The 24,178-nt window shown below is 48.8% G+C and overlaps 1 protein-coding gene across 1 annotated transcript in view; it reads right to left on the bottom strand.

Annotated features, from left to right (window-relative positions):
• Nucleotides 1–15,869, bottom strand: part of IGSF3 (immunoglobulin superfamily member 3) — a 111,108-nt gene extending 95,239 nt beyond the window's left edge. The window contains exon 1 of the mRNA XM_056138978.1: nt 15,793–15,869. Within this exon, the coding sequence (XP_055994953.1) occupies nt 15,793–15,835 (43 nt within the window). The 5' untranslated portion in view covers nt 15,836–15,869. The remainder of the gene's footprint in view (nt 1–15,792) is intronic.
• Nucleotides 15,870–24,178: the final 8,309 nt, after the last annotated feature.

The following is a 24,178-nucleotide window of genomic DNA, read 5'->3' as shown; positions in this document are numbered from 1 at the left end:
GTCACCTTCTAAGGCTGAGATTTGCGATGTGCTCAGACCTGTTGTGCAGTCAGCCAAGATCCCGCTCTGTGGCTCCGAGCACAGACCACACATCTTCCTGGGGCAGCTGTGCTGGCTGCCCCAACGAAGGCCTTTCTGCTTCCTGCATGGATCCCAGACCTGCTCAGGGTCCACCACAAACCCAACGACTTCAATAAATCTTGGTGGGAGGGTTCTCTCTCCTTGGGAGTCTTTCCATAGAAAAGTATATATTTGGATGAACATCTGAAATGTACAGTTTTAAAAGGATGAATCCCATATGGGGCCAGAGAGTTGGAAAAGGGGTGAAGGCAACTTGCCTCACACAAGGCCATCCCTGGTTCTATCTCCCACACTGCAAAAGATCCCCTGAGTACCATCTGGAGTGATCCCTGAGCACAGAACCAGGAGTAAGCCTTGAACACCAGCAGGGGGTCCAAAACCCAAAAGTGAAAAAATAAAGAACTTAATATATCGCAGAGCCAGAGAGAACACTCTGAGGGCTGAGCACACGCTCTGCATACAGAAAGCTCAGTTCTGTCCTGACACCACAGTCCTCCAGGTACCACCAGGAGTGACACCTGGACCATCTTATTTCTAACTTTTTGGAGGGAGAGTAAAATCTACACTGGTTCAGTTTTTAGTTGCGGCACAGAGCAAAGCAACTGGCTAAAATTGTGAGGACAGAGATTATGGGGTCACCTGCTCTGTTCACAGAGGCTCTGACGTTAAGGGACTTGATTCTTCCCAACCTTTCCCTTCAAGCAACCTCAACAAACTTGTTTTCGCTCCGTGTAAAAAAAAAAAAAAAAGGCTGCCTCATTTCTAGGAACTGGGTGGGGGTGTTCTCCCTGCTTCTCTGGTTTCTTTGTAAGAGCCCCTCCTGTCCCCCTCTTATCTAATTAGCTAAAACTGTGCCAGCACCATGTCTAAGCTTAGAGTCCCTAGGACAGGCTTAGATCCATTTCTACCCTACAGCTAGAAGTAAGGCCGCCTTCTCCACTGGGTGGGAGGAGGGGAAACAAACTAAAACAACCGGGGCTCTGCCAGCCATCAAGGAAAAGAACGGCTGCTCCCAGTCAGCTAGCAGGGTTCTGCTGCACGGAGGGACCAATGTCATCTCTTTGTGTTTTCCCCCACTAGCCACCCCTGTCGTGTGCTAGCACAGACGGATACACAACAAATAGCTGTGGAACTGAGCCCAACTTGAAATTACCCTGTGGGTGTGAGGAAATAGTGACAATCACAATAGAGAGGCACAACTAAACCTTTGTGCATTTGAAGCAATATGGCAAAGAGGCTATGAAATCCAAACAGATGCGAAACAGAATTCAGTAAAGGAGGTCTGGGGGGCTCCAGTCCAACCCTGGGCTGGGCCTCACTCCCAGTTCTGCAGACAGGCGGCTCCAGGACAGAGTGCTGAGCTGCTCCCAGCAGGGTCCAGCTGGGCCTTCTCCTCAGTTCAACCCCTGCCGCCAACAGTTCTACACTCAGATCTGGGCACAAAGGATGCTCCCATGATGAGAAAGGTCGGTGCCTCCCTAGTAATGTGCTGGGGCAATGCACATCTGTTCCCTTTGCTCGAGAGTAAAAGGGCTGGGGCCAAGGCTCTCGGCCTACTGTGTATGTTTCGTCTGCTGGGGGTCAGGTTCATGCCTGCACTGTGCTGGAACAGCCCTAAGATTAATGGGTGTGGCTCAATGAATACATAAATAAAATAAGAAAATAAAATAAGGAGCCAGCTCCCCCCTCTTTTTTCTGCAGCTAACTTGTGTTTGCTTTCCATGTGAGCTTTCCAGAACACTCTCCCATATTCTTTGAAGCTGCAGACCTCAATACACACGTCTCCCCTGAGGGGCTGGGAAACGGCCCAAGGACTGCATAGAAAATACACTGGATGCAAGGTCCTAGAGTCCCACTGATGCCTTACACAAGGCAGGCCCATGAAATTCAGCTATCTGAGTTTGTTTCTTGGTTTTGTCGTTGTTTGGTTTTTGAGAGAGGATTTGAGGAAAGGATGTTGGCCATTTGTTTTCTTAGATTTTGTAGTGCTTAGCTGCTGGGGATTGAACTTGGGGTCTCACACATGCAAGACAATTTATGTTTTGAGGTTCCTTTTTCTAATACTGTAGTGATACCTTCTTGGCTGGAGAAAGTGTTCAATGTAGCTGACTGCAAGAGCTCATCGATTAGGAGATTTATTCAACACTCAATATATATCAACTGAACTTCAGCTAAACCATATGACCCTGTTGATATTTGAAGATTCTGATCTACAAAGATCCTGCATCCTGCAATTCCTGCTAATATTTACTCGAGGCCAGGCAATTGGCTCAGGGAGTTTGGGGCAACAGGACCTATGACATGGACAGAATCTCTCCTTGTGGAATTCACAGTTTATGGGAGTAAAGCACTCACTAGAAAAGGATACATACCTATCAGTACTTCCATGGTTCATTTTATGTGTATTTATTTGCTGATTGCCTAACTTCTTTGCTAGCCAATGAGCTGTAATATGGCTCTCTTCCATATTATATACTGCCAAGGGCAAATCCAAACATTAGATTTCTGTTCTTTTGTGTTTCGTTGTTTTTTTGTTTGTTTGGGGGACACACCTAGTGATGCTCAGGGGTTACTCCTAGCTCTGCACTCAGGAATTACTCAAGGTGGTGCTCTGGGGACCATATGGGATGCTGGGGATCAAAGCTGGGTTGGTGGCATGCAAGGTAAATGCCTTACATGCTGTACTATCTCTCTGGCCAACCAAACATTAGATATTTGTTAATCATATTCATACTTGTTATATACGAGGCCAGCACAGTTGCCATATGATGTGAAAGCACACTGATCAAAATCTCAAAAGGCAAGAATTGGGACCATTTGCTGGGAACTCCAAATATTAACAATAAAGTTGTGAATTAAGACTTCAAAAACTGGTCTTTGCTCCACATACAAGCTACCAGCAGCATCCATATATGGTGCTGCACAAAGACTATTTAAAACACTTAAGAGGACAAATCATTTTCAAGTACAATCTAGTACCTCAGAAATTCTATTTACATAAACAATGAGGAGGCTAATTGCAAACCATTCTTATGTCTCTCTAGAGCAGGATCCCCGAGGATCTCTATTAGGTGCTCTATTAGCCCAGTTTGAGTTACAGTATTCACTTACAACTAGCAACAACTGAAGTTCTTGAAAAATATTTGATGATTCAGGTATTTTACTACCATCCAAACTAATCCATCTCATTGGTCCTTGTTGCTAGGGACTTTGCCATCCTATGAAGCGAAAGGATGAAAGGCTGCCACCCAGTTCTTTGGGCTGCAAGAACCCATGCTAAAATCAGAAAAGTTGGGAGAAAGCTAAAAACAAGTGCAGTTTGGAGAGCAACTATAACCCACTCAACGGCATATGTATGAAGTTGCACTGAAATTACAAGCAAAGTATGTGAAGGTTTTGGACCCTCCAACACTGGTCTTTTGATTGGCTGGGTAGAGATCACTGTGTCCTGACCAGCAGGATCTTACAGAACTTCCTGCGAGCTCGTCCCGGACAAACTGCACAGATGCTCTGAGCCGGGCAGTATTTCTGGTCTGTTGGGGCTGCCATTGTTCTCCAGTGCAGCAGAGATTCAGGAAAAACACTGGCCATATTCAAAGGCCATCTTGAACTCTCTCTCTATGGGGATGGTCAGCAGCCCCGGGCCCAAGCCAAGAGCACAGGAAAACCTGTCACCAGGAAGGGCTGCAGCCTGTGTTCCCGAAGGATGCCAAAGTCCCTTCCTGCAGCCTGTGCAGAACCTTGTAATCTCTGGGAAGCAGGCGAGATGAACAGCAGGAGGGGGGAGATTATGCTCTGAATGTCTTAAAAGCTTAGTTACTTAAAATCCTCCACAAGTCATGTCCAGGCCATTATAGATGACAGAGCAAAAGCCTGCTTGATTAAAGCTGGATGCATCTACAGTTGCAAAAGGGAAAATATGTAGAAGAAAACAGGAGTCAGATTACTGATGTGCCTGGCCCCAGCTCCAGGACACAGAGATGCTAAATAAATGATGATGGGAAGGCACATACAGTAATCATAGATTCACCATAAATACCACAGCTCTTGAGGCTCTCTGATTTACTTGCCTTCTCCCAAAGCACACGTTGAATCCAGCCTTGTTCTTAAATGGGGTCTGGCTCTGCCTGAACTCCAAATATGGGAAATTACAGCTTGCTGGGGTGGGGTGAGAGTGGGAAGGCCGCTGTGTGGGCAGTGCCGTCATTAAGGCACAGATGATACAGCCAGAGGCACATCCCTCTCCCCTCACTTCCTCCCCTCTACAAGTCTGCCACTTGCAGGGAGTGACCTAGAAGGGTTGAATTCCTGACTCCAAGCATGAGAAAGGAATTAGGGCTACAACACCATGGTCCCATACCTGAGAAGTATCCTGAACATCCTGCTAGAGGCCACCATGCTTTGGGCAGAAGCAGGAGACAGTGACAAATTGGGACTCAGAAGAGGGTCCATGCAAAAACCAAGAGGCAGAAAATAATACTGAATATAATACAAAATACCAACACTGGAGAACGGTCAGCCAGCTCCTGTTGGTGCTGAAACATCAGAAGACACTCATAGACTAGCAAGTCATCTCTCCACAGTCCCTAAAGGGTTGTGCAGTGTTAGGGTGGGCCTCCAACAAATCCATCTGTTCCACTGCTCACCAAGCATCAAACAGATGAGCCCATCTGCGAATTCCCAGCAGACCCAGCTTCTCCAAACCATCGTGAAACTACCGTGGCAAACAACCAAAAGGGAAAGCCATATAGACTGCCAAGCAGTGTTGCATTCAGGGTGCAGGATAGGGGACTACAAAGAGATTCCAGGCCTGCCACCTGCTCCGGGGCTGAGGCTATTTCCCCAGGGCACAGCTTCTAACCCCATGAGCCCTGCAGGCACTGGGAGCTGGGGAGAAGGGAGAGCAGAGTGGCAGGTGCAGGGGTGGACGGAGGCCTGCTGAAGATTTCTCTCAGCGGGAAGAGCACCCGGCAAGGTAGAGATTCAAGAGAACCCCAGAGCTGATAGGAACATAGGCTCAACCCAGGGAAGCCCCACACCCGGGGGGAACTAGAGAAGCCAAGTTCAAGGTTGAGAAGCAGATGGATTTGACCTTCCCATCACACACTCTCTAAGGTCCTGGAGAAAGTCCTGTAGGAATGCGCCACCTCCACAAGGCAAAGTCAATGAATGATTCAGCCTTTCTCTTTTGTTCTGGCTTTCCGGGAATTCAGCACTAGGTATGAAATTCCCAATTTCTGTTGACAGGCAGTATCTCCCACAGTTAATAAGGACATTGCAAAGTCAGAATTCTAAGGGACATTTGCATATTTTCAAAAGAAAGAGTCTGTCCTTCCCCTGCCCCTGACTATCCCTCCCCACCCCAACCACCCCATCTTTGGTCTTCACAGGTCTTAATCTCTGGTCTTAACCCTAAAGGGCAGCTATAGGAGAGCTATGAACAAAGGGAAAGATAAAAAATATTAAGTAATATTAAAAAAAAAAGACTCACCTGAGGGAGAAAAAGGAGTTCCCTGAGGTCAGAGTGCTTTTAATTAATCTTTCTATTTATTAAAGATTAAAAGTATGGATCAGGTGACAAAATGTTCAGCATGGTTTAAATTTTAATTCTTGGTATTTGAGATAACAGAACAATGAGTGCTTGTAGCAGGCACTCAAATATTTGTCAAATGAGCAGATGGAAAATCTTTTTAGGAACATGTTATAAGAGTCTAAGGGGGTAGCTGCAGAGATCACACAGCAGGAGTAGAGCACTTGCCTTGCATGCAGCTGACCCATGCAGGTGTGATCCCTGGCACTGCATATGGTCCTCTGCGCACTGCCAGGAGTATGACCTGAGCATAGTCAGATGTGGCCCCCAAACCAAAAATCAAATAAGAACAACAACAACAACAACAAGTTTAATAGGGTCTATCCAGTGGCTTCAGGATGGAGAGCAAGCTTTGATACTTACAAAAAATATTTACTAACCATTCCTTCAAAATAGTAACTATTTTTAAAAGCCAAGTCCAAAAGTGGGTCCTCCAGGAAACCTGCTTTTGCACCAGAGGGTCTCAAGAAAGCCAAACTAGTGAGCTGAGACATCAGCAATACTCTGACATGACTGTCTTCCTACAACTGCTGCTTCTGCAGGGCTGGGAGAGAAACTGCTCTTCACCTGGGCCAGGGCTAGAAGGTCAGTGTTGGGAGCCAGTCATCTCTCAGGCTCCTCACCTTCCCTTCCTTTTAAATGCTAGACTACTCTGGAAATTGAAAATGTAGGAAAACTTCTCATTTTCCTCCTACGCTCTGAGCACACAAGCATATCAGACAGAAAACCAGTACTTATGATTGTGCTTTCTTCTCTTTCATCTCCTCCTCCTCCTCTTTTCCTTTTTCTTTTGTGGTTTTGGGGCCCACACTGGGTGGTGCTCAGGGCTTATTCCTGGCTCTGTGCTCAGCATCACTTCTGGTAGGGCTCGGGATTATATGGAGTACCAGGGATGGAACCTGGATCATCTCCATGTAAGGCAAGTTCCCTACCTGCTGAACCATCTCTCTGGCCCTTAACAAGTTTCAAATGGCCTTCCTACATTTTAATTCAACATACTTTCAAAATACAACTAAAATACTCAATGAAATGGTGTGTGCGAGCTTAATTTGCTAAATACATTTTTGGAAAAGGTATTCAGAATAACAGGTCAATTATTTTCATTAAATACATCAGGGTTTAGGAGTAGTGTTTTTACTATGGTTCTTACTCTTGATAAAGCAAGACAAAATGATTCCATTATATAGTTACTGAAAGAGGCTCACAACTCCCCAATGATTTTACAAATTACAGCTTCAACTAGCTATAAAATAACCAAATCAGTTCTGATATGACCATAAAATTAAGCCTGCAAAAATAATATAGTAAATCACCCCTTTAAAATCAAGTTGTTACACAATATAATCTGTAAGATTCCATTTATGTCAGGGGAAAAAATCTATTATTTATGTCACTATATGCATAGAAATTATAGACCATGGTCTAGAAGAATACATCAAACTGTAAAGACTAGGTATCAGACTCAGTAAGGGGCAAGAGGCTGAGAAAGGAAATTTCACACTTTACTTTGTAATGTTTAAATTTTTATTTTTTAATAGTAGAACCATAACCAAGTTAGCTTTGTCACAGTCAAAATTCAACTTCTCAGCTATGAAAAAAAAGATGAAATCTTGTCATTTGCAACGACATGGATGGACCTAGAAGGCATTCTGCTTAATGAGGAAGAACAACAAACACTAAGATTTCAATCATCTTCATAAATAACGGAATAGATGAACATATAAAGCAAAATCAACATAATCAACATTTAGACTATAAGACCAAATTAATGACCACCAGAAGGGAAGGAAGAAGGAGAAAGAATAAATTTGGCAAAAGGGGTCAATTGTATGGTGAAGGATGAATTAGATTTCCAGTGAACATACAGGTATTGCCTTATAATGAAGCGCCCCTAAAACTTAGATGTCAGAAACCATGTTACTTCAAGTAAAATAAGTAAAATGCGCAAAACCAAGCAAATACAAGTTGTCCCCAAATTGAAGTAAGTCTTTCATCACCTTACTGTTATATCTTACCCTGAAGCATTTCATCATTAAAGTAAGACTTAATTGAAATGAAATCTTTAGTGAAAACTAAGGTAACCTGATAGGGGGGTATTACACCAAGAGATTTTGAAACTTTACTCTCTGAAATTTTTTTTATTTTAGGGGAGAGCAGGAGGTGGGGAGAAGGGCTGGTGAGATAGCAGGGGATCAAAAATCTTGCCTGCAGACCCCAGTTTAATGCCTGGAACCTCATATGGTTCCCTGCAACCAACCAGAGTGACCCTTGAGCATCTAAGCACAGAACCAAGAATACTCCGAGAGATTTGCTGGGTGAGTCTCGGAAAATAAATAAAACAAGATTTGTCTTTGGGGTCAGAGAGACAGTTTCAAAGAGCTGAGCACATGCTTTGCATGCAAAGGCCAGGGTTCAACCCTTAGCAACACAATGGTGCAATCCCCAATGCTGAGGGTAGTCCCTGAACACTGCTGGTATGGCCCAAAATATGAACAACAACAACAAAATCTTAAGGGAGCAGACAATATCTGGCCAGAGCAGGTGGGGGTGGGCGGCCCTGCAGCAACGGGGAAGTCCTCAGCGCCAAGTGTCCTGCTGCCCTTTCCAAGGGAAAGTACTTCCTAAGAAAGCCATTCAAGGCCTCATGCAAACAAATGGGCCACCGAGTCTCCCTCCATAAGCTCTCTAGACTTGTTAGTTACACCTGGGAGAAGGAAACCAGCACCTAGAAATTTCACAAACACTTAATGCTGATGCCACTAAACTGCACAGACAGGGCTAAGAGAGGCTTCAGGATGAGGTGATACGTGTCTAAGGTCATCAGCAACCCAGTCTACCATGCTGAGTTGGCTTTCGAGTTGGGCTGCATTTATTTGAGAGTGAGCCATAGTGCTGGCTATCACACAGGGGAGTATAAAGATGAATTCCTGCAGAATGCATGTGGTCTGCCTAGAAGACGGGAGAGTCCAAATGCAGGGACTCCTGGGCATGTTTCATGGTCTGGCCTGTGAGTGATGGAGCAGCCAAGCGTGGGCATACCCAGAGAGGAGGGCAGACACCAGGCTCCCGAAGGCTGCCATGGGAAAGAATCTGCACCCTATCACAGTGGTAATAGATGTTGCAAACAAAAGCAGCCTTAAGTGCATGAAAATAATGTGAATTTAGGCAATCCTGAACTTCCCCTTTTGCACCAAAGCATCAGAATTGGAAAGAAAGTGGGACTGGTATGAGACTTCTTTCCCAAGTTTACAAAGGCAAGTTTGGGGGACCTGAAAGTTGATGGGAAGAGGCCTCCACTTGCAGGCCAGATTGAGTTGTACTTTATCTGTGTTCAGTTTCACCAGAATGCCTTTTCCTATTAGAGACTTTGAGGGCTCGTGGTACCCGGGCCCAAAGCCAGGGGTTCACATAAGCAAGGCAGACACTCAGCCTCTGAACCACACCCCAGGCCCTGCAGCTCTGCAGGCACAGAGGCAGCTTTTCTTTCTCACTTTCACTCTGGACACCTGCTCTGCTCCTCCCACTCCTCCTTGTGGTCCTCAGACACCCAAGAACAGCGCTGGTGCCTACCATCCCTGCGCTGGTGCCACCTCTACCTCCAACCCTTACTGGTCAGCCTCTCCAGGACCCTCCAACTCCCATTCATCCCACATCCCTTAAGAAGCCTCTTCAGAGCAGCTCCCCATACCCCCCTGTCCCCCGCCCCACAGTGCTGCTGAGCCTTTCCTCTCCTGTTAAATAACAGCCAACATTCCAGTTCTTCCAGAAAGCCCTTCCAGACAGGGGCTGAGTTTCTGCAGCCTCAATCCCTGCACACTTCCTGCTGAGGAGTGGAAAGGGAGAATCCAGGGCCTTGCATCCCAGTTTTATCCAGTAGACACTCCTTGGAAAAAGTAAACAGTATTAGTGACTTTGGACCTGTTTACCCTGTTTACCCTTCACTATGGTCACCTCACAGACAGAGGCCAGGGAGAGCCAGCCTGGGCTACCTGGAGAACGGGGCCCAGGGAGAATCTCATTAGAGGCCTAAGTGAGGACTCGGCAGAAACTTTGCTTCAGTGTTCACTGTCACAAACCCTATTATAAAGCTTTTTAAATGACATCGGACCACTTTCTGGCCTGGGTAGAGTTAATATAATTGAATCTTTGATTTAGGATCTTACAGAGCCCTCAGGCTCATCTACTGCTCTAATTATAGATGCGGAAGATGTGGAGACGGGAGGACAGTGGCCAGAAAGCTGGTTTCTAGAAGGATCTTCCCAACCATGTCTCATGATGTTTGCCTTCATGGAAAGTCGTGTTCCAAAATAAAACAAAATCCCACTTAATGGAGGATCCTAGTTAGGCGAGGTCCATGCTCGTGAGCTCCGGATATGCCTGGCAGGCTGGCCACAATTAGTACTGAATCAAAGGTTCTTCTGAGAGCATTTGGCAGTACATGATTTTCTACAAATATAATGTTAATTCTGATGTAGGCACTTCTTTAAAAATCAGGGGGAATTCACAGGCAGGTGTCCCAAATTTCCTTAAATAAAAAAAAAAAACAACTAAAACACCTTTTTGAAAGGCATAGCTGTGTTCCCTTTGAAGAGGGAGAGAAACAGGTGTCCAATCATGGCAAATGAAGAACTCCAAAGGAGCCTAAAAATACCAATTAAGGGACCATACCTTGGCGTGCAGCAGCACCAAGCCCTAGCACTGAGGTGGCCATCAGCTGGGATCATTCCACCCACTTCTGGCCTGGGCTCAGTGGCAGCAGTCAGTCTGGGCTCCATGGACCCAGTGTAGGCCCAAAGCCCAAACTCAGTTCCATGTGGCGACACCTGCACCCAGCACATTCAGAATTCTTCTAGGGCTGGAATTTCTCCCCACCAAGCCTTGCCCATTCCTAAAAGCCCAACTTAAGGGCTCTCCTGCTGTATCCTCATCACCATGGAGCTTGACTTTGAACTTCACAGATATTTGGGGATAGTGTTCAGATGGTGTGTGATCTTGCACACCATTGATTCCTGTGACTGTAGGTAAGTGTCATGCTCCTATCTTGGGCCCTGGAACTCAGACACAATAGAGTTGCCACACACAAACACAAAATTATTCACACATTCTGACCTGCTGTTAGATGCTACCATTTAATGCTACTAAAGAAGCCGACTGTTATATCAAAAAAAAAATCTTAATATCATGGTGGCTACCTTTCAATAAAATTGATTTTCTTTGTTGGCCTCTGTATCTTCATTAACACACTTTTAAATGTTATCCTAAAAGGGGTCTGCCTTGCCAGAGGATTCATGAGACAAAAGAGGTGAGAACCTGTTTGGTGCAGTAAAGGCACAAGCTCTCAAACCAGACAAATTAGGGTTCAAATCAAGACTCTTACAAGTTTCAGCTTTTTTCCTTAGAGCAAAACTTAAACTCCCTGAAACTTAAATTTTCCTTATCATGAACAAAGGTGCCAATATGGAAACACTACCAATCCTATGAAACCATTCATTCTTCAAAAAAATGGACACAATATCCTACTTTATGCCAGGTATGAGGTTGACCTCTGGGGCTACAGTAATGAACCTGACTGAGGCCATCTTTAACGAGGCCGTTTATTCAGACATGCTGTACGACGATCACATAAGTGTTCTCTGAACACTATGCTACTGCTAAAAACTCAGCATTCACTCTTGAATCATATGATATAAGCTGCTTCCTATGTGACAACTGTCAGTTCAGCTAGCGCAGGCCTTTCCACGAAGATTTCTTAAGAGGGCAGGGCTGAGCCTTACTCACCTACAGAGCAGCTTGTTAGACAAAGAACGCAGGCTTTAGAACCAAATGGTCCGAGCTTCCAAACCCTGCTCTGCTTCTTACTAGCTCTGACTACAAAAGAGCACACAAGTAGCTGAAGACCCAAATCTGTTCTCTCCTTCCCCTCCAGGAGCAGAACAGATTTGAACAGAACACTCATATTTGTTTGTCTGTTTCTGAGCCACAGCCAGCAGTGCTCAGGGACTACTCCCAGCTATGTGCTCAGGGTTGCTCCCAGCAGCGTTTGAAGGACAACACGGTGCTAGGGATGAAACCCAGGTCTCCGACATGCAAAGCATACACTCTCCAGCTCGAACACTCCAGATTAAGGATCATTTTCCCCAGCCTGCCTTAGAACAAAGTCTGGTGCTGCAATCAAGTTTGAACCAGTGGAATGTAAGCAGAAATGACAGGTGGACTGTCTCAGAAGGGTCCTGAGACTGGGCTAACAATGGCATCTTGGACGATGGGATCACTTTGAGAATGCCAATATGGACACGGCACAAGAGAAAAGATCTTCACCACTGTGAAGGACTGTGACACATCAAATTAGCACAATAATTCACCCCAGCTCGTTAGCCTCTCTGGACCTTGGCATCTCCTGTTTCAAAAAAAAAAAAAGATGGGACACGGTGTTTTCCTGACAAGGTTATTGTGTGGGCTGAGGCAGAGCTGGCTTCACAGCAACCAAGAGGGCTAAGAGAAGTGGCTGTCCTCCTATAACTCTTTTAAGATGCAAAGAAAAGTGTTGGTGCTTGAGGGGCCCAGACGTGGCTCAACAGGTGCTGCTGAAGGCTTCCATCCAAGCCAGGCGAGCTCTCCTGACAAAATTCCCCTCCAGCACCTGGCCGGAGAGTCGCCCTGAGAGGAAAGGCTCCTCCTCTGTTCAGGATGACTGTCAGGACTGTAGCAGCAATCAGACCCTCACCTTCACCCTGACACGCTGCCCCCTTGGATTCTCTTCTCCCCCTTTGGTTGCCCAGAGCTGCTCCGAGCTCTCGCCTCTCAAATGAACAAAATCTCTTCCTGTCTCTCCCTGCAGCACCCCCTGGCCTCTCCCCTGGCTAGCAGCCCCTTTCTGTTCAAACACAGGGATTCCCCTCGCCTTCCAAATGCACTGCAGGAAAGCTACGTTCTCCTGTGTGGATCGGGAGATGTGACCCATCACCTTAATTTTTCACTGCGAACACTTAAAGTTCTTTTTCCTTGTTTGCAACATGAGCGCGGGTCTGGGAAGCATAACTTTTCATGCACAATCAAAATCTGCTTTATGTGCCAAACACTTCTATTCATTTCCCCCAGTGATCCTCTTCCTGCTCTGGCAGAAAGCAGGAACCCTCTTTCTCCCCGACAGTGACAGTGCTGTCAATTTCCCTGTGATTGTCACTTGTACCCACTGCTCCTCGCAGGTGCAGCATAGTCGCCCTGCCCCCCCCCCCCCCCCTTGCTCCTGCCCCTCTCTCACATTCCCACCAGCCCCGGCTTTCCTCTTCTGCTTTGCCCAGACCTACCAGTCTCAGCCTAGCTGTCCTCTGGGGTGAAGCGGGTCCAGACTTAATGATGGCTTTGGATGGAAGCAAAGCAAACATGACCCCTGACCCCTGGCTGTCAGGGAGTTTGAGGGCAACAGCAGGCAGACCACTAACCACAATGACCAAGAGGACAGGGACAGAGCCTTGTGGCTTCAGGAGGACAAAGACATGGGCAGGACTTAGTATCCAGACAGACAGGAAAAGAGAACCCTGAGTTCAATCGCTGACGTGGTGAAGCTTCGAAGGGGGCAGAAGTCCCAGGTCTAAGGACATCAGAAGAGTGGCTAGCATGCCCCATGCCCCTCTCTCCTCACGGGGGGGGGGGGTCCTAACTCCCACTGCAGTGCCTACATGCTCTCCCACCACTGTGCACCTGGACTGAGCCCCCTCTGGACAAACATCTTATTCAAAGGGTGTGACCCACCTGGGCATAAAACCCTGGGATTCCTCACACTTCAAATTCACATTCCACATGAATTTGCATCACACACTGAGAATGCTGACACAGGAAGCACTGCATGCCAGAATGCATCAGGAAACGAGACCCCAACACCACGGGCTTTGTTCCCTCTCCAAGCGCCTTCTGCTTCTCCAAGGTGAAGCCAGAGGTAGCGAGGCCCAGTGCTACCCCCGGCTGAGACCCGATGAGGGGGCAAGGACAGATGAAGCTGTCCGGTGGGGCTGAACAAACTGGGCAGAGGGGAAAGGCTCCACGCTAGCCCAAGCCTTCCCTCTGTCCTGCACACCTGCCACCGCCTCCCTTTAAATCCATCTTGCTGTTCACTTTTCCCTAAGGCAGCTGCCCACCCCTGAGGCTGCAAGAGGTGGGGAGACCCACAGGGCCCAGTGCCAGGGCCCCAGGTCCACCCAGTACTGTGGCCTGGCAGGCAACCAGCAGGTGGTCTCACTTGCTTTCCCAGGGACGGCCCCTCCTCCTGCCCTGCCTTCCACCCTTGCAGACTCAGTCCCATCCCCCACAGCACCCGCACTAGGGGCTTCCCTTCCTAGCACCCTCCGGAGTCCCATGAGTCACTGATCACTGATTGTAGCCCAGACTCAGGATGGATGACAAATACAGTATAACAAATATCAATAAAATATTTCCGGCTGGTTTGCAAAACACAGGACCCAAAAGAAGAGAGAGAACAGGGGGAATGCCCTGCCACAGAGGCAGGGTGGGATGGGGGTATGGGGGGTGGGAGGGATGCTGGGACCCGTGGTGGTGGAGGATGGGAGCTGGTAGAGGGATGGGTACTTGATCATTGTATAACTGAAACCCAAGCACAAAAATTTATAAGTCTATAACTGTACCTCATGGTGTTTCACTAATAAATAAATAAATAAATATTTTGGGCTGGAACCAGAGGAGCAAGTCAGCCTGAGCAACTAGACATAGCTATGTCTGTGTGTTGGTGGCCAGGGTGGGCTGGGATGAGAGAACTCAGCCCAGCCTGGTTCTGCTTCCAGATCACCACGCACACACAAACGGCCACACGTTGCTCCCTGAAGTTTTGAAAGATCTCAAGAGGCACCCAGATTTGACTGTCCATTTATGGTAAGTCCCAACCACTTTTCCAAGCATCTGAGACAGAGTCTTTAAGTGTCAAGACAGCAGCCCCCTATACCTGCCAGGTGTCACCCCACTCTCCTGAGAGGCAGAGGGCTACTAAGATCAGGCTGAGGTTCTACTGTGGGTTTTCTAACACCAAAGTCTGCTTTCTTTCCAAACACCTATGAACTCCTGCAAGGGTGTAGACAAGTGTCTTCCAAAGTGGGAACCATCAGCCCTGGATGGTCCGGGAAACAGCTCCAATGTTACTGGAGGCAGGCAGCAGTAGCCTTGATGCAGCTGGTGGGCACTTGGTTCACTTAAGGAAAGGGTCCCAGTGGGGCACTGTGTGATTATGTGATTGTTTTTTATCCTCAAAAGGGAGCAAAAGGTCAGACAAGTTAGGGACTCTCTGTTGTAGACAGACATCACGTGAAATCATTCTTCTGCGTGGACACTAAATTCAAGACTCTACGTGGGGGTGTAAACAGCATTCCTCTTTGGAATGGGGGTGGGGGTCCCTGGCACAAGTCGGAGGGGGGAATTGAAGGCAGGACAAACTCAATTCTGGCTGGGAGCTGGTTCAACACATGGTGTTAGAAGTGGGCCCAGAGTCAGAGGGGTCTCCGTGGGGAGGGGCTCCCTAAGAGAAGAGTCAAGGTTCTTGACTCCTGGGATCACAGTCTCATCTCCCTGCTCGTGGGTCCTGCCCATGGCAGCCCACTCCCTGGGCCCTCCTACCATCCCTTCAGAGTGATCTGGGCATCCCTGGTGAGGGACACACACTCACAGCATCCAGCACTCCTAGCTCCAGATCACCTGAGGCAGGCAAAGCCTCTCTCAAGCCCCGCCTTCACTTCTCCAGAAGAAGGACCGGGAACCCAAACCAACTTTGCCAACAGTGTGGAAGCACCATATTTGTAATACGCAGCAGGAAACCAGCCCTCCAGCACATCGTGTCTAAACCACAGCTGCACAGCACAACTGACTTGCCTCAAGGCCTGGGGCAGACACAAGGCAAGAGGGCAGAGACCTCTTCCTCCAGACAAGCCTCCTCAGTGGGAAAGGGCCTGTTCCCTGCTCTGCCCACCCGTGACACTGCCTCCTGCTGTCCCGCAGAGCTGAGGGCTGCGCTGAGGAATGAGTCCACCCCGCGGCCACAGGCACCCAGAGGGTTTGGCTTTCCCGAGGGTCACAGGCCAACAGGCCACTTACCCTGGGTCACAGGCCAGCAGGCCACTTACCCAGCACGGCCAGGCAGCAGAGCACGCGGAAGCAGCCCTTCATGTCGACAGCCCAGCGGGGGAGCGCGGGGGCTTCCTCCGTCCCAGCGGTCAGCGTCTCATTGCCGGCGGCGATCCCCGGGCTCCGGGCCCGTTCTGCACGGGGATTAGTCCGGAGAGGAGCGGGCGCGGGAGGGCAGGGTTCAGGGTCCCCTGGGCGCCAGGCGCGCCCGCGCGCACCGTGCCGACGTCCCGGGCCCCGGTCGCATCCTCTCCCGGCGCTCCCCGGGGACTGGGGCTGCTGCGGTCCGGTCCTCCAGGAGAAGGAAGGGGCAGAGCGGGGAAACCCTTTCATCCACCGATTATGCAGCAATGTCCTTGGCGCTCCCAGTCAAGGTGTCTGTCGTCTCCCGGTTCGGATTCACCCGCGAGAGCGGGGCAGGTTGGAGCGGAACCTCCGGCAGCCGCGCAGCCCCGGCGGCGTCCACGGCGGGCGTGTCCCCATCCGAAGGTCCCCTGCACCCGCCCCCGGTGCCGGCGGGGATCGCGCTCGGGGCGGACACGGCGGCGGGTGGGCCCGGCCCCGGCCCCGCGCCCCGTCCCGGGCTCCCGCGGCCCCTCCCGCCCGGCCCCGCTATTGTCTCACCGCGCGGGGCTCCGGCCGCAGCAGGGGGAGCGCTGGGGGCTCTCGGGCCGGACCCCCGCTCGGAGCCCGCGCCCGCCGCGCCCGCCCGGCCGCGTCCGTCCGTCTGTCGGTCCGCACGCCCCGCGTTCGGCCCCGGGGCCCGCCGCCTCCTCCCGGCGCCCGCCCGTCCCGCGCCGCGTCCGTCCGTCCGTCCGCGCGCCCCTCGCGCGCCTCCCGGTCCCGCCGCCCCCTCCGGGCGCCCGCCCACCTCCCGAGTCCGTCTGTCCGTCCGCCCGGCCCGCGCACGCCTCCTCCCGCCGCCCCCTCCCGGCGCCCGCCCGCCGCCCGAGTCCCCGCCCCGGCGCGGCCCGCCCCTTCCCGCCCCGCGCCGCCGGCGCCCGCCCCGCAGCCCGGGAAGTTCCGCCGGGGACTCCCCCGCAGACCCCCGGTACCCTGCAAGGCCCGCAGGAACCCCGCAACGGCGAAGGGCACCGCGCGTCCTCTCCCCGGGACAAAGCAAACCCTGCTTCTCACCGGCGAATCCCACATGGCGCTGCGCGCTTAGAACAGTTTCCTAGAAGTTGAACCCCAACTGCACTCCGGAAACCATCTGGGCTCTGATCTTCTCCTGAGCTTTCTCACGGCGACCTGGAACAAGGGATTTGGCTCTGTACCCCGATTTCCCCTTCTGTTATGAACAGAGACAGCTCCCCACCCTCACCTCCCCACCCCCTTCATGAATAGGTTATGAAAAATGTCCCTGACACGGGCTGGCCAAACCCTTAGAAGGGTGCGTGCCTCGTCAGTAAGTGTAAGCTATCCATATTTCATGGAAAACAGGCCTATCTGCACGAATGCACTTTCATTCAGGCAGCTCTCGCAGAACGCAGACGTGCGTTTTACCAAACGTGCGTGGGGTACACTTGGTCACAAGGAGCGAAGCTCACCAAGTCAATCCTGCCCTCCCGGGGCTGGTGGGGTAGAGGCCAGCATCATCCGTCAGGTATAGTGAGAAACTCAAGGATGAGGAAACATACGGTCAGGCCGGCTTCTTGGAGAACGTGGAAACAAAATCCAAACCGAGCTGGAGGCAGAGGAGGGACAGAGGGATCAGTGTCCTGGAAGGCCCATCAAAAGAGACGGGTGTAAGAGTTCCAGAAGTCTCCACTGGGCCCAAATGAGGCTGCAAAAAAAAAGAAGCAGAGAAGAAAAAAACTGGAGGACTCTTGCTATGATGTGCAGGTAACTGGACTTTTGTTATCAGAGGAGAATTCTAGAGAAATTGCTCCAGCCTAGGGTGGAGGTCGCAGGAGAGGGGTGTGCTCCTGGAGGCTGATGTGTTACTGAAAACTGACGTGAGATGCTGGTAAACTAGCAAAGGGGAAACTCCAGGGAAGGTCTAGTTGGAGGTGAGGAATGGGGCAGAAAAGCCAGCTCGGCCACAGCTGCTGGGACCAGAATGTACGCCCCAGAGTGTTTCTAGTTTGAGATGCCCAAGAAGCCTGCAATAAACATGTCTAGGAAGCAAACAGGATGGATTAGATTCCGACACTGAGAAGGAGCTTGATCATAGACCCTACTGGATCCTTGACAGTAAAAAGGTTTGGTAAAGAAATATACCTCTATCTCTCTTCTCTTCTCTTCTCTTCTCTTCTCTTCTCTTCTCTTCTCTTCTCTTCTCTTCTCTTCTCTTCTCTTCCTCCATCTGTGTGTGTGAAAGAGAGAGAGAATGAATCACCCTCCACCCCGCCAATCGTGCATGGATGGGGGTCCACAGAGACTCTCACCCTCTCCCTTGGCTGTAAATTCCTCGCCAGTGGGATCTGCCCTTTCATTATCATTTCCTTCAAACAACTCTTGGCACTGCAATCTGCATACAGTAATTGCACTATAAATACTTGAATCAAATTGAATTGAATATTTATCACATATGCCATGTTTTGTATTGAAAATCTCTTCTTGTGTGTTAAATATTATCTCTTTCCCTAAGAAAGGCAACACTGGCTCTGGCACCTCTCGCTTCTCCTTATCTGCTAGGCCCCCTCATATATCTACTGAGCATCTTCTGTGTGCCAGGAAGTCTACTCCCAGGGGCTGGCATTCTAGTGGGAAACACATACAGTGAAGCAAGGAAACACGCCCCAGAATGGGACATGTGTTCTGAGCAACAGCAGGATAAGGGAATCGAATGTGAGTGTGTAGGATGGGAGGAGTCTGTTTTAAAGGGGTGGTTGGTCACAGAAACAACCTCTAAAAACGAAGTAACATTTGAACAGAGACATCAGGAAACCCTGGAGATTTCTGAAAGGAAAATCGTTGTAAACATAGGGAACAGGAACGAAGCCTCTGAACATTCTCTGACACAAAAAGGCTGTTAGGCAAGGAGCAATAATACAGCAGGGTAAGGCACTTTCCTTGCTTACATCTGAGCTGGGTTTGATCCTTGGCATCTGATATAGTCCCCGATCCCTGTCAAGAGTGATTCCTGAGCACAGTGCCAGGAGTAAGCTCAGAGCACAACTGAATGTGACCCACCCCAAAAAACAAAAGCAAAATTACTAGTTAACGTACCTGAAATGCCATGAGAGAGAAAGGGAGGGGGGTGTGATCAGACAGGACACTGAGGCTAATCCTACAGGACTCTCAGGCCTGAGGCAGTTGGGTTTCTTTGGCTGCAGAACAGAGTCTTAGGAGGTTGAATAGGGACACTGAAAAAGAGGCTCTTGTACTCTTAAGTAAGAGTCTCAGCATGGCTCAAATGAGAGTGGAAGAGATACGGTTTTAAGAAATGGGTAGTGTCTGCAAACATTGTGAAAGAAAATGAGATGGAATTTCTGGAGAGTTTGACATAGATGAGAAGAGATAAAGGACAGTCCAGGAATCTTCCAGAAGGGTTTTTGTTTGTTTGTTTGTTTGTTATCTCAGACTTCTTTGGGACTCTTCAACCCCATTGGACTGCTCTGTCTCCTCCTGTAAGATTATTCTTCTGAAGATTCTACCACCAGCACCCTCCTGGTCACTTCATCCTTGAACCCAGAACTCTTGCTTCTTCTGTAAAACCTAGCAACCCTTGACTTTCATCTCCATCCTGGGTTTGACATGCTGGTTCCCAGCATAATAGCTTTTTGATTTGCACACTTATAAGTCTAAGATAGGCAGAGAGTAATGACAATCACTGGGCAAAAAGGGTTAAGGACAATAAAAAGAAGGGCTGTACCCAACTGCCATAGAAAGGATTAGATGAGGTCGTGTCACACAATGGCGGCTGTCCAGGGCCCTTTCCCGGAAATTATCCTCTAGCAGGGAAAGTAAGGGAAGAAACTCAGGGGGTCTGGAGCCCTAGTCCAGCTAGTGGGGCACTTGCCTCGCACTTAGTCAACCAGGGTTTAATATTTAGCATCCCATATAATCCCTTGAGTCTGCCAGGACTGACCCCTGAGCACAGAACCAGGAGTAAGCCCCGAGCACCACTGGGTGTGGGCCAAATCTCCTCCAAAAAAAAAAAAGAAGAAGAAGGAGAAGGAGGAGAAGGAGGAGGAGGTGGAGAAGGAGGAGAAGGAAGAGAAGGAGGAGAAGAAGGAGGAGGAGGAGGAGGAGGAGGAGGAGGAGGAGAAGAAGAAGAAGAAGAAGAAGAAGAAGAAGAAGAAGAAGAAGAAGAAGAAGAAGAACAACAACAACAACAACAACAACAACAACAACAACAACAGGGCAAAGGAGAGAAGGGGACAAAAGTCCCTCTGTAGCAAATCTATCTGATGCCCAGGTTAAATATTAGTAACTTGATCCAAAATATCCCACCCAGGAATGTTGAACGCTTTGCTGCATTGGTCTGGAGTCAGGTGGATGTTTTAGATGTCTTAATCTTCTCCATAGAGTTCATAGAAGCCTCGCAGAAGCATCACCTCAGCTGAGTGTTGCAGTGGGGAACAGAGCCAGTGTTGTCTGGCTGTCCTACCTTTCAAAAGAAGCAGGAAATCCAAAGCTTTGTTGAGTTCCTCCATAGCTATCCACTGGAAGGGGATAGCACTGTAGCACTGTCCTCCCGTTGTTCATCGATTTGCTCGAGTGGGCCCAGTAACATCTCCATTGTAAGACTTGTTGTTACTGTGTTTGGCATATCGAATACATCAAGGGGAGCTTGCCAGACTTTGCCATGTGGGCGAGATAGTCTCGGTTGGTTGCTTGCCGGGCTCTTCGAAAGGGGCGGAGGAATCGAACCCGGCTCGGCCAGGTTGACCGCATGCAAGGAAACACCCTAGCCGCTGTGCTATCACTCCAGCCCTGGAAGGGGTATTTAAAAATAAATCAAGGGGCTGGAGCGATAATATAGCGGGTAGGGCATTTGCCTTGCACGCAGCCGACCAGAGTTCAATCTCCAGCATCCCATATGGTCCCCCAAGCACTGCCAGGAGTAATTCCTGAGTGCAAAGCCAGGAGGAACCCCTGTGTGTTGCTGGGTGTGACTTAAAAAGAAAAAAAAAATCAAACACTGTTAAATAAAAACATAATATTTCTTTGCGGGTAAGATATGGCCAAGTGCCCTGCCAAGGCCCCAGACCTGAAGCAGCTGTAATCAAAAGGCTGATATAAACCACAAAGTGTGTGTGTGTGGGTGGGGGGGTGTGGTGGTGGGAGCAAAGGATAAAACCGCAAGAGACATAAAGTTACATTTAAAAAGCAGTGGTGGTAGCCATGTTCTCCTTTCTCAACAAAAAGTTGAGGGGAGGCATTTTGCCTAAAGATAGCCTGATAGGGTGTGCTCACAGCCCGGATGTTAATTGCTCTTAATGCACTTTGAAATGCCAAGTGGGAAGAGCAAAGCCTCCCAACTCACAAAAAGCATAGTCAGAGCTGAAAGTGCCCTCCTCAGCCCTGAGAGCAAGCTTTGCTGGCGATGACCCTCTGCATGGGCAGGTGAGTTCCCGGAGCCCAAGCAGGAAGAGCTGATGCAATTACCAGCCCTCCGAAAGGAAGGATTGACTCAAACATGAGATCAGGGTGGAGAGGGCTCTCCCACACAGGGGCGCTATCGAGCGCTGTGAGAAGGGTCTGGACTTGTCTCCTGAAGGAACTCTGATTTCTCCCCGGGGGTGGGGGGGGGGGGGCTAGGGGGGAGTTCTAGGCAGCCAGCAAGCTCCTTCTAGAAAACCAGAGAATAGTGCCCTCTCTTCCCTGCCAATAGAGCATGGGAACCTGAAGATGAACAAACACCTGGCTGTGTGCTCCAGTTCTGTGCTCAGTGACACTTAAGTCTGGTCAAGTTCTTTCCACTCTCTCTTGGGCTAGGTTCCACCTTATAAAAGGGAAAAACAAAGAACCTGTCTTCTCGAGAAGGGCTGAAAGGTTAGAGTAACTGATTTGTGCAAAGAACTTAGTCAAATGCCTAATTCTTAGTTCTTAGTGCTCATGAGCTCTGCTTTCCACTAATTATGCTCCTGTTCCCACTATTGAAGGAGCCAGAGTCAGAAGTTTTAGCTTTCAGCACAGACTATTTTTGACTTCTCTGGGCCCAAGTTTCTTCTGTCAAATGAGGCTGCTTTGACCAGTCAGTTTCAAGCAGAAGATTCCCAGGTCCCCTCCAGAAGCTTCCTTTTCTTTACCATTACTACAACATTGAAATACATTAACTTTTTTTGGGGGGGAGGTCACCCCCGGCAATGCACAGGGATTCCTCCTGGCTCTGCACTCAGGAATTAGCCCTGGCGGTGCTCAGGGGACCATATGGGATGCTGGGAATCAAACCCGGGTCAGCCACGTGCAAGGCAAACGCACTACCCACTGTGCTATCACTCCAGCCCCGAAATCCATTAACTTGGAAGGACTCTTGTGGCTGACTTTTTTAGGATGGGCTTTCCAAATTTATGATCCTTTCTCCTCTGTCCTAGTTAATTTCTCAGTCTAACTCAGAAGCTCCTCAACTCTATGACTTGGCACCTACTTCATAAAAAGCAAAAATAACTCATATTTCCCCCACAATATTCCATTCTGAAATTCTTGACTGTGGTCGGGCAAGTTCCCTAGTCTTCAAAGCCCAAAGCTTGAGCATTTTACTGCTCACCACTCCCTTTTTACTTATTTCCCCCCCAAATCTCATACATCCTCTGTGTGTGCATGCGTGCACGCGCGCGCGCACGCGTGTGTATGTGTGTGTGTGTGTGTGTGTGTGTGTGTGTGTGTGTGTGCTAACTCACCAGTCATAGCTCTGATTGAACCCAGGGCCTCACTCATGCAAAGTAAGCAAAAGTAAGCACTCTACCACCAAGCTGGTCCCTTAGATCCCATTCTTAAACCAGCACTCGCTCACAGCCTCATTTTCTTTTTTTTTTTAATTTTAATTTTATTTATTTTATTATTTTTTATTAACCACTGTGAGATGCCGTTATAAAACTTTCATGTTTGACTTACAGTCATACAATGATCAAACACCCATCTCTTCACCAGTGCACAGTTTCCATCAACATTGTCCCCAGTATCCCTCCTCCCACCCCATTTCACCCCTTCCCCTGCCTCTATGGCAGATAATTTACCCCATACTCTCTCTTTACTTTTGGACATTATGGCTTGCAATACAGATACTGAGAGAATATCACGTTTGGTTCTTTATCTACTTTCAGCACACATCTCACATCCCGAATGATCCCTCCAACCATCACTGACTTAGTGATCCCTTCTCTATCCTAGCTGCCTTCTCTCCCAGCTCATGACACAGGCTTCCAAGCATGGAGTAATCTTCCTGGCCCCTGTCTCTACTGTCCTCGGGTGTTAGTCTCATAATATGTTATTTTATATTCCACAAATGAGTGCAGTCATTCTATGTCTGTCTCTCTTTCAGACCCATTTTACTTAGCACGATACTCTCCATGTCCATCCACTTATAAGCAAATTCCATGACTTCATCTTTCCTAACAGCTGAATAGAGTTCCATCATGTAGATGTACCAAAATTTCTTTAACCAGTCATCTGTTCTCGGGCATTCAGGTTATTTCTAGATTCTGGTTATTATGAACAGTGCTGCAATGAACATACAAGTGAAGATGTCATTTCTACTGTGCTTTTTTTGCACCCCTGGGATATTGCTTGGTCGTATGGAAACTTAATTTTTAGTTTTTTTAAATGGATGCCCATATTGTTTTCCAGAAAGTCACAGCCTCGTTTTCTACCCTTCATGAAAGAATTGAAATAACATAATGCTGTGTGCAGGCAAGGAGTATGAGCTCAGGCTGAATGTCATGACGCATCTCCCCATTGGGATGACTTCTCTGAGTTGTATTGGCTGGCCCCAGTTCTGTGCTTACTCTCTCTCAATGCCTCAGGGCAGCTGGGCAGGCTGCCAGGGAAGGCTGCTTCCTTCCACCATGCTCAGAGTAGGTGGAGGACTCTTAAGAATTTGACTTTGTCCTGTTGAAGAAAGCCAGAGAAAGGGAAAGAGAAAAGGAGCGAGTGAGCACACATTCATGAGAGAGTGGAGAGAAAGAGTTTAATCACACTTTTCCTCACACTGGGAAAAGTATGTCACCATTGATCTGGGAATCTAAGAATGCAAACAGCCATAAGCTTACAGCAGAACAGCGTCCTGTGAGTGTGACAGTGCTCTCACAGAGACATCTGCTACCCCACCCAGCACCAGGGCTGTCTAGTCTCATCTGACTGGCAGGCTGCCTCTCTTTCCAGAAGAGTATAAAGACACTGGAAAATTACACCCAAATATATATAAGGACCCTGACTGACAGTTTCCAAAAGTTCACACGGAAGTCAATTATTTGAAACTCAGAACACATTTCC

This window comes from Sorex fumeus, unplaced genomic scaffold (assembly GCF_029834395.1).
Source record: "Sorex fumeus unplaced genomic scaffold, SorFum_2.1 ptg000131l, whole genome shotgun sequence".
NCBI classification, from domain to species: Eukaryota; Metazoa; Chordata; class Mammalia; order Eulipotyphla; family Soricidae; genus Sorex; species Sorex fumeus.
This window is presented reverse-complemented; position numbering and strand designations above follow the sequence as displayed.